The 14,874-nt window shown below is 44.4% G+C and overlaps 1 protein-coding gene across 10 annotated transcripts in view; it reads left to right on the top strand.

Moving 5' to 3' along the window:
- The window catches only part of LOC134351471 (uncharacterized), a 191,333-nt gene that overhangs the window by 79,563 nt on the left and 96,896 nt on the right, over nucleotides 1-14,874 (top strand). For 9 of the 10 annotated variants that reach the window (XM_063057653.1, XM_063057657.1, XM_063057654.1 and 6 more), the window contains 3 exons: nucleotides 1,294-1,452; nucleotides 5,499-5,717; nucleotides 11,718-11,842. In XM_063057653.1, the coding sequence (XP_062913723.1) occupies nucleotides 1,294-1,452; nucleotides 5,499-5,717; nucleotides 11,718-11,842 (503 nt within the window). The remainder of the gene's footprint in view (nucleotides 1-1,293; nucleotides 1,453-5,498; nucleotides 5,718-11,717; nucleotides 11,843-14,874) is intronic. The other variant, XM_063057652.1, reaches the window with a different exon arrangement.

Genomic DNA, 14,874 nt, shown 5'->3' with positions numbered 1-14,874 from the left:
ATATTGGTACAAACAACACACAGAATATAAATCCTACGTTAAGTTATACAAAAAACTATACTAACCAATGAAAGAAAAAAATATCCAAATACCGGACCCAAGTAAAACAAATACAAAGGCACGATTGAAGACACGTTGATTCAGAATCAGAATCCCAAAATCCCAGCAACGTCTGTGTAAATCTGTGGTGTGTTAGGCCAACACCTGCTTCTCCCTGTCCAACAGGTTTGTCCCCGGTCAGAAGGATTGGGGCACATGGCAGCATGATGCTTTACACTGCCAGCTGTAAGATCAGAGTTTAAATTTCCTCCGCTGTCTGTACAGAGTTTGTGCGTTCTCCCTGTGACGACTTGGATTTCCTCCAAGTGCTCTGATTTCCTCCCACATTCCGAAGACGTGCAGGTCAGGGTCAGTAAGTTGTAGACGTGCTATATTGGCGTCAGAAGCATGGTGACACTTGTGGGCTGCCCCTAGTGCATCCTTGGTCTGTGTTAGTCATTGACGCAAACAGCACATTTCACTATATATTTCAATGTATATGCGACAAATAACGCTAATCTTTAATCTTTGCTTTTGTATGTGGCATAAGTGCATGTTTTATCCCTGACAAGTTGACAGCATCTGCAAAAGACAAGCAGAACATAGATGTAGCTGGCAAGGCTGACATCCTTTCCTGAGGTCTCACCTGAATTGTTGCAGATGTTGGATTAGACTGTTTTCTTTGCAGTTTTAAAAATTAATTGCCTAGTGGTCACAGTATGAAAATGCAGTTGTTCAGTGTGACCCTAATGGGCACAGTTCTCTGTATCATTCTGGAAATTTCCAAGACAAATTTCTCTGGACGGGCTATTTGATTGGTTAACTCTTACCTACAAATCTGAATGGAATGTTTCTTATCTATGGTATAAAAAGAGATGAATACATTGCCTGCCAACTATAGTCCTTTTCCTGTTTTTTGTTCTTAGCTATGAGACTTTTGCAGTTGTACATTTCCAATTTGCTTTGTTTTAGGAGCACTTAATTAACAATCATGAAGCAACAAGTTCTATGCCTCTTTCCTGACTTCTGAGAGAACCTTGGATCAAGAGCATCAGAATCCAACACAGAGAACACCCTACACTCCTGTGCATCTCGACTCAGTCAGTTGGAATTGAGCAATGGGATCTGCCTAACCATCGGAAACATCTCCTAATAGAGATGGATTTCCCTTATACCATCCTAATATAAAATGTCCCATTTCCCTTTTGCCCCTGCAAGACCTTATGCATCTCTCATTCTCTCTACCCATCACAGGAAGTTTAGAAGCTTGCTCATGTGGGAGTGATGGTGGAGCGAATCACAGCTACAGTGACCTCAGTGCATATGAGGAGCTTGATGAGATCATCCCATGCACCGGCTCATCTTTGTCCCACCACACTCTGGGTGATACGACTGAAGAAGTGTCTGACTCAGGTTGGGTCAAGTCTTTCCTCTAACTGAATATTGTACTGATTTTTCCTTTAGATGCACCCACTTCCTCCAACTCAAAGGTACAGAGTCATAGAGTCATTGAGCATGGAAACAGGACCTTTGGCTTAATGGGTACCACAGCATCCTCCCCACTAGTCCCAGTTACAACCCAATGCCTCTTAAATGTTACAGGACTTGTATGTGTCCAGGACAAAGAGGTGGGCAGGAAAGACTGTAAGACCATTAGATACAGGAGCAAAATTAGGCCATTTGACCCACTGAGTCTGCTCTGCCATATCATCATGACTGATCCATTTTCCCTCTCAGCCCCAATCTCCTGCCTTCTCCCCATATCCCTTCATGCCCTGACCAATCAAAAATCTATCAACCTCTGTCTTAAATATACGTAAAGATTTGGCCTCAGCAGCTGCCAGTGGCAACAAATTCCACAGATTGATCACTTCCTGGCTGAAGAAGTTTCTCCTCATCTCCGTTCTAAATAGAGGCCTCGATATTCTGAGGTTGTGTCCTTTGGTCTTAAACTCTCCCGCCATAGGAAATGTCCTCTCCACATCCACTTTATCCAGGCCTTCAATAGGTTTCAATGAGATCACCCCTCATTCTTCTGAAATCTAGTGAATACAGGCTCGGAGCCATCAAACACTCTTCATATGACAAGCCATTCAATCCTGGAATCATTTTCTTGAACCTCCTTAGAACCCTCTCCAGTGTCAGCACATCCTTCCTAAGAAGGGGCTCAAAACTGCTCACAATACTCCACGTAAGGTCTCACCAGTGCTTCATAAAGCCTCAACATTACATCCTTGCTTTTATATTCTAGTCTTCTTGAAATGAATGCTATCATTGCATTTACCATCCTCACCACAGACTCAACCTGTAAATTAAAATTTAAGGAACCCTGCACAAGGACTCCAAGTCCCTTTGCACCTCAGATTTTAGAATTTTCTCTCCATTTAGTAAATAGTCTGCCCTTTCATTTCTTCTACCAAAGTGCATGACCATACACTTCTTCACACTGCCACTTCTTTGCCCATTCTTCTTATCTGTCTAATTCTTTTGTAGCCTCTATACTTCCTCAAAACTATTTGCCCCTCCACGTATCTTCGTATCATCTGCAAGTGAGTGAGTGAGGCCTCCATCAGAGAGGGTTGGCCATGGATGTTGTGCCCTAGCTGTGTAGATACACAAGCCTGGGCAGTTTGATATGGAGAGCAAGCCGTCCCTCCCCACACATCTGATGAACCCAAAGGAATAGCAGAGACTGATACAGTTTGGTACCAGCAGCATCGCAGGAGTTTCCAGTCAACATTGAACTCAATATAGGACTGCCTTAGTGACACCAGTTCCAGATTTTTCCCTTGGGGTTTACTCCCAAAGCCTTCCCCATGAGTGTGCACAGCTGCAAGGCAACCAAGGTTGGAGATCAGAGTTTTCCTTCTCCTAGATGAGCTGCCAACCGTGGCCTGAAGCGAACGGTATTAAGGCACCAGTAACCTGCCTTTGCCTCTTCTCCTGTCGTTAGAAGTGATTCTGCTGGGCTTATCACTCTAGTCTGCAAACTTTGCAACAAAGTCATCAATTCTGTCACCCAAGTCATTGATATATAATAGAAAGAGAAGTGGTCCCGATACCAACCCATTTGGAACACTACTGGTCACCAGCAGCCAACCAGAAAAGGCTCCCTTTATTCACACTCTTTGCCTCCTGCCAAGAAGCCACTATTTTACTGATTTATCCATGCCAATATATTTCTGTCATTCCATGGTCTCTTTCCTTGCTAAGCAGACTCATATGTAGAATCTTGTCAAAGGTCTTCTGAAAATCAAGCACACAACATCAACTGATTCTCCTTTGTCTTTCCTGCTTGTCATTTCTTCACAGAATTCCAACAGATCTGTCAGGTGAAATTTTCCCTTGAGGAAATCATGCTTACTACTGCCTATTCTATCATGTGCCTCAAAACCATATCTTTAACCATCAATTCCAACATCTTCCCAACCACTGAGGTCAGACTAACTGGCCTATAATGTCCTTTCTTCTGCCTCCCTTCTTGAAGAGTGGAGTGACACTTGTAATTTTCCAGTTTTCTGGAACCATTCCAGAATCTAGTGTTTCATTACTAATGCCTCCACATCTGTTCAGAAATCTCTTTCAGAACACCATCTGGTCCAGGTAACTTACCTAGCTTCAGACTGTCAGTTTCCCAGGAACCTTCTCCCTTGTAATGGCAACTTCACACACTTCATGACCCCTGACACTCTCGAACTTCCACTATACTCCTTGTGCCTTCTACAGTGAAGACTGATGCAAAATACTTATTCAGTTTACCTGCCATTTCCTTGTCCCCATTATTACCTCACCAGCATCGCTTTCAGTGATCCAATATCCACTCTCACCTCTCTTTTACCCTTTATGTATCTGAAGGAATTTTTGGAATCCTCTTTAATATTATTGGCTAGCTTACTTTCGTATTCCATCTTTAACTTCTTAATAACTTTTTTAGTTGCCTTCTGTTGTTTTTTTTAAAAAGCTTTCCAATCCTCTACATTCCCACTAATCTTCGCTTATTATATGCCCTCTCTTTGGCTTTTATATTGGCTTTGACTTTACTTGTTAGTCATGGTTGTGTCATTTTGCCTTTAGAATACTTCTTCCTTTTTGGGATGATCCTGTGTCTTCTGAAATGCTTCCAGAAATTCCAGCCGTTGCTGCAATGCCATCTGTTCCCTGCTGGTGTTCTTTTCCAGTCAATTTTGGCCAAATCCTATCTGATGCCTCTGTAATTCCCTTTATTCCACTGTAATACTGATACATCAGACTTTAGCTTCTCCTTTTCAAATTTCAGGGTGAATCCAATCATATTATGAACACTTCCCCTAAAGATACTTTTACCTTAAGTTCTCCAATCAATTCCAGTTTATTGCACAACACCCAATCCAGAATAGCTGATCCCCTAGTAGGCTCAACCATGATCTGCTTTAAAAAGCTGTCTCATAGGCATTCTAGAAATTCCCCTTCTTGGAATCCAGCAAGCACCAACCTGATTTTCCCAATCTACCTGCATACTGAAGTCCTTCATGACTATTGTAACATTGCCCTTTTGACATGCACTTTCTATCTCCAATTGTAATTTGTAGACCACATCCTTAGTACAGTTTGGGAGTCTGTATACAATTCCCATCAGGGTCTTTTTACCCTTGCAGTTCCTTAGCTCTACCCACAAAAATTCAACGCCCTCTCATCCTATCACATTACCAACAGAGCCTTGCCACCCCCTCTGCTTACCTGCCTGTCCCTTCGATACAACGTGTATCCTTGGACATTAAGCTCCCAGCTACAATCTTTTTCAGCCATGGTTCAGTGATGCCTACAACATAGAACACTACAGCACAATACATGCCCTTTGGCCCATGATGTTGTGCCGACATTTTAACCAACTCTAATACAAATCTAACCCTTTCTTCCCTCATAGCCCCCCATTTTTTTCATCATCCATGTGCCTATCTAAGAGATTCTTAAATGCCCGAATGTATTTGTCTCTACTACCATTCCATACATATGGAATATGTACATAGGTACATACATAGGTATTCCATACATCCACCACTCTCTGATATCCCCCAATATTTTCCTCCAATCACCTTAATATTATGTCCCCTTATATTATCCATTTTGGCTCTGAGAAGAGGTCTGGCTATCAACTTGATCTATGCCTCTTACAATCTTGTATACATTTATAAAGTCACCTCTCATCCTCCTTCACTCTAAAGAGAAAAGCCCTTGCTTGCTCGTCCTATCTTCATATGAAATGCCTTCTAGTCCAGGCAATATCCTGGTAAATCTCCTCTGCACCCTATCTAAAGCTTCGACATCTTTCTTATAATGAAGTGACCAGAACTGAACGCAACAATCAAAGTTCTTCTGCTACACCTCTTGGTACGGCTAATTCTGAGAGACGGGCTCTGTAATCGGATGTTTGTACTGTCGTCGTTGCATCACTGAAAATGTGCTCCTCTTTCACTCTGCAGAGCTGAACAGAAGATCACCTTTCTCTCGGACCACCTCGGCCTGGGCTGATGAGACACTGGCCGAAGCCAGACTGGCACTGCTGGACCACCAGGACTTCATTCAGCACTGGGATACCAACCAGCTTGGGGAGCGATTGGCTCAGGCGACAACAGCAGAGAACACAGAATCGATGGCCAGAGGGGTGGGAGAGGAAGATGATGGCAAATCCAAAATTAACGGTGGGTACAACTGCAGTATTACATGGCCAGGAATCCAGAGAATACCTGCATTATATTAGCTCAAAGTTCAAAGTAAAATTTATTATCAAAGTACATATATACACCAAAGAATGTAGAACATAGAGCATAGAACATCACAGCATAGTCCAGGCTCCTCAGACCACCTTGTAACCCACTCCAAGATCAATCTAACCCTTCCCTCCCACATAGCCCTCCATTTTTCTATCATTCATGTGTCTATTTAAGAGTTTCTTAAATGCTCCTAATGTATCTGCTTCCACACCACTCCTGGCAGGGCATTCCACACACTTACCTTCTTCTGTGTAAAGACATCCCTCCTATACTTTCCTCCAGTCACCTTAAAATTATGCCCCCACGTATTAGCTTTGCCACCCTGGGAAAAAGGTGCTCGCTGTCCACTCTGTGCCTTTTATCATCCTGTGATCCTCTATCAAGTCACCCCTCATCCTTCTTCACTCTGAAGAGAAAAGCTCCAGCTCACTCAACCTTTCTTTATAAGACATGGTCTCTAATCCAGGCAGCATCCTGGCAAATCTCCTCTGCACCTTCTCTAAAGCCTCCACATCCTCCTCATAATGACGTGACCAGAACTGAACATTGGATGGGAACATTTGTCATATCAGACATTAGGACTGGCCAAAGGGTCACTGATGCTGTTTCTTCCTCCCGAGATGCTGCCTGACCGAATGAGTGTTTCCTGGTTTTGGTTCAGGTTGCCTGCATCTGTGATTTTTTTTACATCAGATTGACAGGCTGACATGAACAGAAGATCTTTATCATAAAAGCAAGGATGTAATGCTGAGGCTTTATAAGGCACTGGTGAGGCCTCATCTGGAGTATTGTGAGAGTTTTAGAGTCCTTATCTAAGAACGGATGTGCTGACATTGGAGAGGGTTCAAAGAAAGCTCATGATTGAAATCCTTATCGTATGAGGAGTGTTGATGACTGGCCCTATACTCACTGGAATTCAGGAGAATGAGGGGGGATCTCATTGAAAGCTATCGAATGTTGAAAGGACCCATAGAGTGGATGTGGAGAGGATGTTTCCTATGGTGGGAGAGTCGAAAACCAAAGGATACAGTCTCAGAACAGAGGGGCGTCCATTTAGAATGGAGATGAGGAGGAATTTCTTTTCCCAGAGAATAGGTTAATCTGTGGAATTTATTGCCACAGGTGGCTGTGGAAGCCAAGTCATTGGGTACATTTAAAGCAGAGGTTGATAGATTCTTGATTAGTCAGGGCATGAAGGGATATGGGGTAAAGGCAGGAGATTGAGGGTGAGGGGAAAAAGGATCAGCCATGGTGAAATGGTGGAGCAGACTCGATGGGCCAAATGGCCTAATTCTGCTCCTATGTTTTATGGTCTTACCGGATGTCACTTCTCACTGGATACAACTTCTCATAATGTAACAACTTTTTTCAGATATTTGAAACCAGGTAGTTACAGAAAATTAAGCTGACCACCAGCAATAGTAAAGATTTAAAGTTTTACATTTGTTTATCATGTGTACAGTGAAAAGTGTCATTTGCATTAGCAATCAACACTCCCAAGGGGAGGCTGGAGAGCAGCCCATAAGTGTCACCACACATTCTGGCACCAACATAACATGCCCACAATGCCCAGCAGAACAACACTGAACATAACAAAAAAGAACACAATTAGTGATAAAACAGCAACAAAAAATGCAATTAGATAAAGAACACAATAGTAACAATGAAAAACACAATAAGTATAAGTACACAAGATAGCTTCTATACACAGATTGATTGTATGTCCATAAAGTGACGCTAGGCACAGGAGTGTCTGTACATAATGTGACTCTGACAGTGGTTGTTGGGGGTGTGGAGTAGGGGGTTAGTGATCAGCCTTACTGCTTGGGGAAAGTAACTGTTTTTGCGTCTGGTGGTCCTGGCGTGGATGCTATGTAGCCTCCTCCCTGATGGGAGTGGGACAAACCGTCTATGAGCAGGATGTTACTGGCCCTTTCCCGGCACCTCTCTGTACAAGGACACCACCCTTGATGGTGGGCAGGCTGATGCCAGTAATGCATTGGACAGTTTTGACTACCCAATGTAGAGTCTTCCTGTCCTCCGGAGTGAAGGTTCTAGTGAACTTAAATTGTGGTAGTTCTACTGGTCCTGGTGCTCCCACAGAGTGTTGAGGAGGGAATCCTGGCATTTCGACTCAGTTCAATGAAAGAGTGGTCAAATATTTCCAAGTCAGGTTACAGAGGGGAACTCGGTGGTGTACCCAGAGGGAATTAGTAAATTTTTTTGTCCCAAAATATATTTATAAACTTTGTTATGCCTGCCATCCATGGAGATTATTTCATTGCAGGACTGATTTGAGGTGGTACAAAGGAAAATAGTTACAGAATGCAGAACAATAAAATGCCATGGTTACTGAGAAAATGCAGGTAGACAATAAGTTGCAAGGTATAACAAGGTAGATTGTGAGGTCAAATGTCCACCTGATCATACTAGAGGACTGGTCAGTAGACATATAACAATCTGATAGAAGCTGTCTTCGAGCCATGTATCTTCAGCTTGATGGAGTAGGAGGGAGAAGAGAGAATGTCATAGTCATAGTCATACTTTATTGATCCCGGGGGAAATTGGTTTTGGGGGAAAATGTCCAGGGAGGGTGAGGTTTTTGATTATCCTAGCTGCTTTACTGAGGCAGTGAGAGATGCTGACGCAATCCATGGAGGGCGGCTAACTTCTTTAGGTAGGGTCTTTGATTATGCTGACTACGTTCGTGAGGCTGTGACTACTGTAGAGTGCACGGAGGGGAAGATGGTTTTTCTGTGATGTGTCCACAACTCTCTGCACTTTCTGTGGTCACCGGCAGAGCAGGTGCCGTACCGAGCTGTGATACATGTAGATAGGATGCTGTCTGTGGTGCATCGATGGAAAATGGTGAGGGTGGACCGGGTTCTAAATTCCTTTAGCCTCTCGAGGAAGGAGAGGCACTGGTGAGCAGTCATGGCTGTGGTGCCGACACCTGGGCAGGTAATTGTAGTGCATTTAGACCAAAAAACATTTGATGCCCTTACTGTCAAGAACTAATCAACCTTTGCTTTAAATATATCCAATCACTTGGCCTCCACAGCCGTCTGTGATAATGAATTCCACAGATTCACCACCCTCTGGATAACAAAATTCCTCCTCACCTCTGTTCTGGATGGACGTCCTTCTATTCTGAGGCTGTGCCCTCTAGTCCTAGACCACCCCCCCAAAAGGAAACATCCTCTCCACATTCACTCTATCGAGGCCCTTCAATATTCAATAGGTTTCAATGAGCTCCCCCTTATTAGAACCATAGAAACTACAGCACAGAAACAGGCCTTTTGGCCCTTCTTGGCTGTGCCGAACCATTTTCTGCCTAGTCCCACTGACCTGCACACGGACCATATCCCTCCATACACCTCCTATCCATGTATCTGTCCAATTTATTCTTAATTGTTAAAAAAGAACCTGCATTTACCACCTCGTCTGGCAGCTCATTCCATACTCCCACCACTCTCTGTGTGAAGAAGCCCCCCCCCCAATGTTCCCTTTAAACTTTTCCCCCCTCACCCTTAACCCATGCCCTCTGGTTTTTTTCTCCCCTTGCCTCAGTGGAAAAAGCCTGCTTGCATTCACTCTATCTATACCCATCATAATTTTATATACCTCTATCAAATCTCCCCTCATTCTTCTACGCTCCAGGGAATAAAGTCCTAACCTATTCAACCTTTCTCTGTAACTGAGTTTCTCAAGTCCCGGCAACATCCTTGTAAACCTTCTCTGCACCCTTTCAACCTTATTTATATCCTTCCTGTAATTTGGTGACCAAAACTGAACACAATACTCCAGATTCGGCCTCACCAATGCCTTATACAACCTCATCATAACATTCCAGCTCTTATACTCAATACTTTGATTAATAAAGGCCAATGTACCAAAAGCTCTCTTTACGACCCTATCTACCTGTGACGCCACTTTTAGGGAATTTTGTATCTGTATTCCCAGATCCCTCTGTTCCACTGCACTCCTCAGTGCCTTACCATTAACCCTGTATGTTCTACCTTGGTTTATCCTTCCAACGTGCAATACCTCACACTTGTCTGTATTAAATTCCATATGCCATTTTTCAGCCCATTTTTCCAGCTGGTCCAAATCCCTCTGCAGGCTCTGAAAACCTTCCTCACTGTCTACTACACCTCCAATCTTTGTATTATCAGCAAATTTGCTGATCCAATTTACCACATTATCATCCAGATCATTGATATAGATGACAAATAACAATGCACCCAGCACTGATCCCTGTGGCACACCACTGGTCACAGGCCTCCAGTCGGAGAAGCAATTCTCCACTACCACTCTTTGGCTTCTTCTGTTGAGCCAATGTCTAATCCAATTTACCACCTCTCCATGTATACCTAGCGACTGAATTTTCCTAACTAACCTCCCATGCGGGACCTTGTCAAAGGCCTTACTGAAGTCCATGTAGACAATATCCACTGCCTTCCCTTCATCCACTTTCCTGGTAACCTCCTCGAAAAACTCCAATAGATTGGTCAAACATGACCTACCATGCACAAAGCCATGTTGACTCTCCCTAATAAGTCCCTGTCTATCCAAATGCTTGTAGATTCTGTCTCTTAGTACTCCCTCCAATAACTTACCTACTACCGACGTTAAACTTACTGGCCTATAATTTCCCGGATTACTTTTTGATCCTTTTTTAAACAACGGAACAACATGAGCCACTCTCCAATCCTCTGGCACCTCACCTGTAGACAGCGACATTTTAAATATTTCTGCCAGGGCCCCCGCAATTTCAACACTAGTCTCCTTCAAGGTCCGAGGCAACACCCTGTCAGGTCCCGGGGATTTATCTACTTTAATTTTCCTCAAGACAGCAAGGACCTCCTCCTTTTCAATCTGTACAGTTTCCATGATCTCACTACTTGTTTTCCTTAATTCCATAGACTTCATGCCTGTTTCCTTAGTAAATACAGACGCAAGAAACCTATTTAAGATCTCCCCCATTTCCTTTGGTTCCACACATTACCGACCACTCTGATCTTCAAGAGGACCAATTTTATCCCTTACAATCCTTTCGCTCTTAATATACCTGCAAAAGCTCTTTGGATTATTCTTTGAAACTCCAGCAAGCACAGGCCCAGAGGAATCAAATGCTTCTCATACATTAACCCTTTCATTCACTGAATCATTCTCATGAACCCCCTCTGGATACTCTCCAATGCCAGCACATCCTTTCTTAGATACGAGGCCCAAAACTACTCACAATACTCCAGGAACAGGTGCAGTCGACGTTTCAGGCCGAGACCCTTCGTCAGGACTAACGTCCTGAGTTAGTCCTGACGAAGGGTCTCGGCCTGAAACGTCGACTGCACCTGTGAGTTAGTCCTGACGAAGGGTCTTGGCCTGAAACGTCGACTGCACCTGTTCCTAGAGATGCTGCTTGGCCTGCTGCGTTCACCAGCAACTTTGATGTATGTTGCTTGAATTTCCAGCATCTGCAGAATTCCTGTTGTTTGCACAATACTCCAAGTGCAATCTGACCAATGCCTTATAAAGCATGACTACACACTTCCCTACACTGTATTCCATCTGTCACTTCTCAGTCCATTCTCACAATGTCTACGTCCTTTTGCAGTCTTCCTGTTTCCTCACCACTACCTGTGCCTCTATCTGTCTATGTATCTTCTTCAAACTTGGCCACAAAGTCATCAACTCCCTTATCTAAACCATTGACGTATAACTTGAAATGAAGTAGTCCCAGCACTGACCCCTGTGGAACACCACTAGGCACCGGTAGCCAACCAGAAAAGACCCCCTTTATTCCCACTCTTGGCCTTCTGCCAGTCAGCCAATCTTCTAAATATTCTGCAACATTGCCGAACTCCAGGTCTGTTGTGTTGGTACCACAGGAGCTCAACACATGAGCAACATACCATCCTTTCACAGCAGGTTCACTGGCTCCCCGCCCAGCTGGCGACTCACCGGAACGCAAGCCAACTCCTACCCAAAGGACTAACAAGGATGATGTGGATCTCGACTGTCTCACAACGATTGACAATTTGTCACACAAGGTGAGAGGTGACCAGCTATTTTTTTTTCCGATACTTGATAAACACTCAACATAAAATGTTTAATGAAAGCATTTATGGGAATCTCAATGGTGGGGGGGGGGGAAGAGTTTAAGTGTGATATCAGGATCAGAATCTGGTTTAATATCACTGATATCTGTCATGAAATTTGTTGTTTTGTGGCAGCAGTACATTGCAATAGAGAATAATAAAAAAGTATAAATTACAATACAAACCTATATACAGTGCTAAAGCCTTAGTCACATAAACATTTATAGCTACAGTGCCTAAGACCTGCACAGTACAGTAACAAATTTAATGACATATATGAGTGATGATAAACCTGATTCTGAAATGGGTCTCTCTTGTGGACTGAGAGTGGCAAGGGGGCAGGGAGAGGGGAATCGTGGTTGGGAAAAGGGGAAGGGAAAGGGGAGGGAGTGGGAAGCACCAGAGGGACATTCCGTAATGATCAATAAAGCAATTGTTTGGAATCGAATGACCTTGCTTGATGTCTCAGGGCTGGGTGTGTCGGCACCTGCACCACCCCTGCCCCGGCACTCCTTCTCCACCAGCTGCGAGATGGTGTACATGGGTTCATAGTCCATTCGGTAATCTGATGGTGGTTGGGAAGAAGGTGTTCTTGAAACATTGAGTGTGTGTCTTCAGGATTCTGTACTTTCTCCCTGATGGCGGCAATGAGAAGAGGGCATGTCCTGGGAGATGGGGGGGGGGGGGGTCCTTAATGATGGATGCTGCCTTTTTGAGCCATTGCTTTTTGAAGACAGGTGAGGTGCAAGTATTTTGCACAGAAAGTGGGAGGTGTTTGGTATGAGTTACCGGGATAATAGTGGAAGAGGCCGGTTTAAATATCAAGCAACACACATAAGATGCTGGAGGAACTCGGCATGTCAGGCAGCATCTATGGAAGTGAAGAGATAGCTGATATTTGTGCCAAGACTTGATGACTGAGAAGGAACAGGGTAGATGCCAGAATAAAAAGGTGGGGGGCGCGGGGAGGACGCGGGGAGGAGGTTAGCTGGCAGGTGATATGTGAAGCCAGGTGGGTGGAAAAGGTCAAGGGCTGGAGAAGAAGGAATCTGAGAGGAGAGGAGAGGACAGTAGACCATAGGAGAAAGGGAAGGAGGAGGTGACCCAGGGGGAAGTAATAGGCAGGCGAGAAGAGGTAAAAGATCAGAGTAGGGATTAGAAAAAGTTAGAGGGGGAGAATTTGTTTACTGGAAGGGGAAATTGATATTCATGGCGTCAGGTTGGAGGCTACTGAGGTGGAATATAAGATGCTGTTCCTCCACCCTGAAGGTGGCCTCATCTTGGCGCACGAGGAAATCATGGACCAAGGCGGAATGCGAACGAGAATGGGAATTAAAACCACAAACAAGAGAAAATCTGCAGATGCTGGAAATCCAATCAACACACACAAAATGCTGGAGGTTCTCAGTAAAGTCGACATATTGGGCCGAGACCCTTCATCAGGACTGGAAAGGAAAAGATGAGGAGAATAGAGTCAGGTGGGGGGATTGCATAGGAATTAAAAAGTTTGGCTATCAGAAGTCCCGCTCGTGGTGGATGGTGTGGAGGTGCTTGATCAAGCAGTCCCCCAATTTATGATGGGGCTCAACAGTATAGAGGCCACACTGGGAGCTCTGGATACAATAGATGACCTCAGCAGATTCACAGGTGAAGCGTTGCCTCACCTGGAAGGATAGCATGAGGCCCTGAATGGAGGTGAGGGAGGAGGTGTATGGACAGGTGTAGCACTTGTGCTTCTTGCTGGGATAAGTGCCGGGGGGAGATTAGTGGGGAGGGACGAATGGACAAGGGAATCACGGAGGGAGCAACCCCTGTGGAAAGTAGAAAGGGGGGAGGTAAAGATATGTTTAGTGGTAGGATCCCTATGGAGATGCCGAAAGTTTCGAAGGATAATGTGCCTGTCCTGCTAAGTTCCTCCAGTATTTTGTGTGTGTTGCTTTGGATTTCCAGCATTTTCAGACTTTGTCAAATTTAAATATCAGCTTTTTCTGTGAAGTGAACATTGAAATATTGATACATGTAGTGAAATGTGTTGATTTTGTGTCAATGACCAGCAAAGTCTGAGGATCGCCATTCCTCTGTGCCACTGGTGTTCCCATCCTTCCAGCAGCAACATAGTATGCCCACAGTTTACTAACCCTTACTAACCCTGGATTACTAACCCTAATCCAGACGTCTTTGGACTGTGGGAGGAAACCGGAGCACCCGGAGGAAACTCACGCAGTCACAGGGAGAACATACAAACTCCTTACAGACAGTGGTGGGAATTGAACCCCTATTGGTGATCATTGACCCTGTAAAGCATTACACCGGCTGCTACGCTACCCTTTTTGGTGGAGGCTAAGAGGCTTTTAGATTAGACACATGAGCTCAATTGTTGGGCAGTACTGAGGGAGCTTCTCGTTATTTGAGAGCACTGTATTGGTGTACTTCACTGCAGGCTCTGCCATAGACAGAGTGTTACGCACAAAGTCCTTTGGTGTGCACATAACAGACAATCTGACCTGGACCCACAACACCTTGTCATTAGTCAAGAGTGCTCCTCACTTTGTGAGGAGATTGAGCACGCAAGGCTCCCCATTCCCATTTTAACAACTTTCTACAGGAGCACCATTGAGAGTGTCTTGTCTATCTGTATCATTGTGTGAATCTCCAAGGCATTGCACCACAAGACCCTACAGAGGCCGAAAGTATCACCAGGGTCTCCCCCCACCCTATTTGTGACATTTACCCGGAATGGTGTGGAGAAACGGAGTGAAGCATTGTTGAGGATCCCTACCACCCATCCCACAATCTCTTTGACCCACTACCATCAGGAACAAGGTACAGGAGCATCAGGACTAGGACTGTCGGACTGGCGAACAGCTTCTTCCCTCAGGCTGTGAGACTAATGAATACTCTGCCATCACCAAGGCCTTGTCCCTAGGACAGCGAGCTGTTTACTGTTTACCTGTACTGCGCACCACATGCATTTTAAATTATAA

The sequence above is a fragment of the Mobula hypostoma genome, chromosome 9 (assembly GCF_963921235.1).
Source record: "Mobula hypostoma chromosome 9, sMobHyp1.1, whole genome shotgun sequence".
NCBI lineage: Eukaryota > Metazoa > Chordata > Chondrichthyes > Myliobatiformes > Myliobatidae > Mobula > Mobula hypostoma.
The sequence above is the reverse complement of the archived record's forward strand: the minus strand, read 5'-3'. Positions and strand labels throughout refer to the sequence as shown.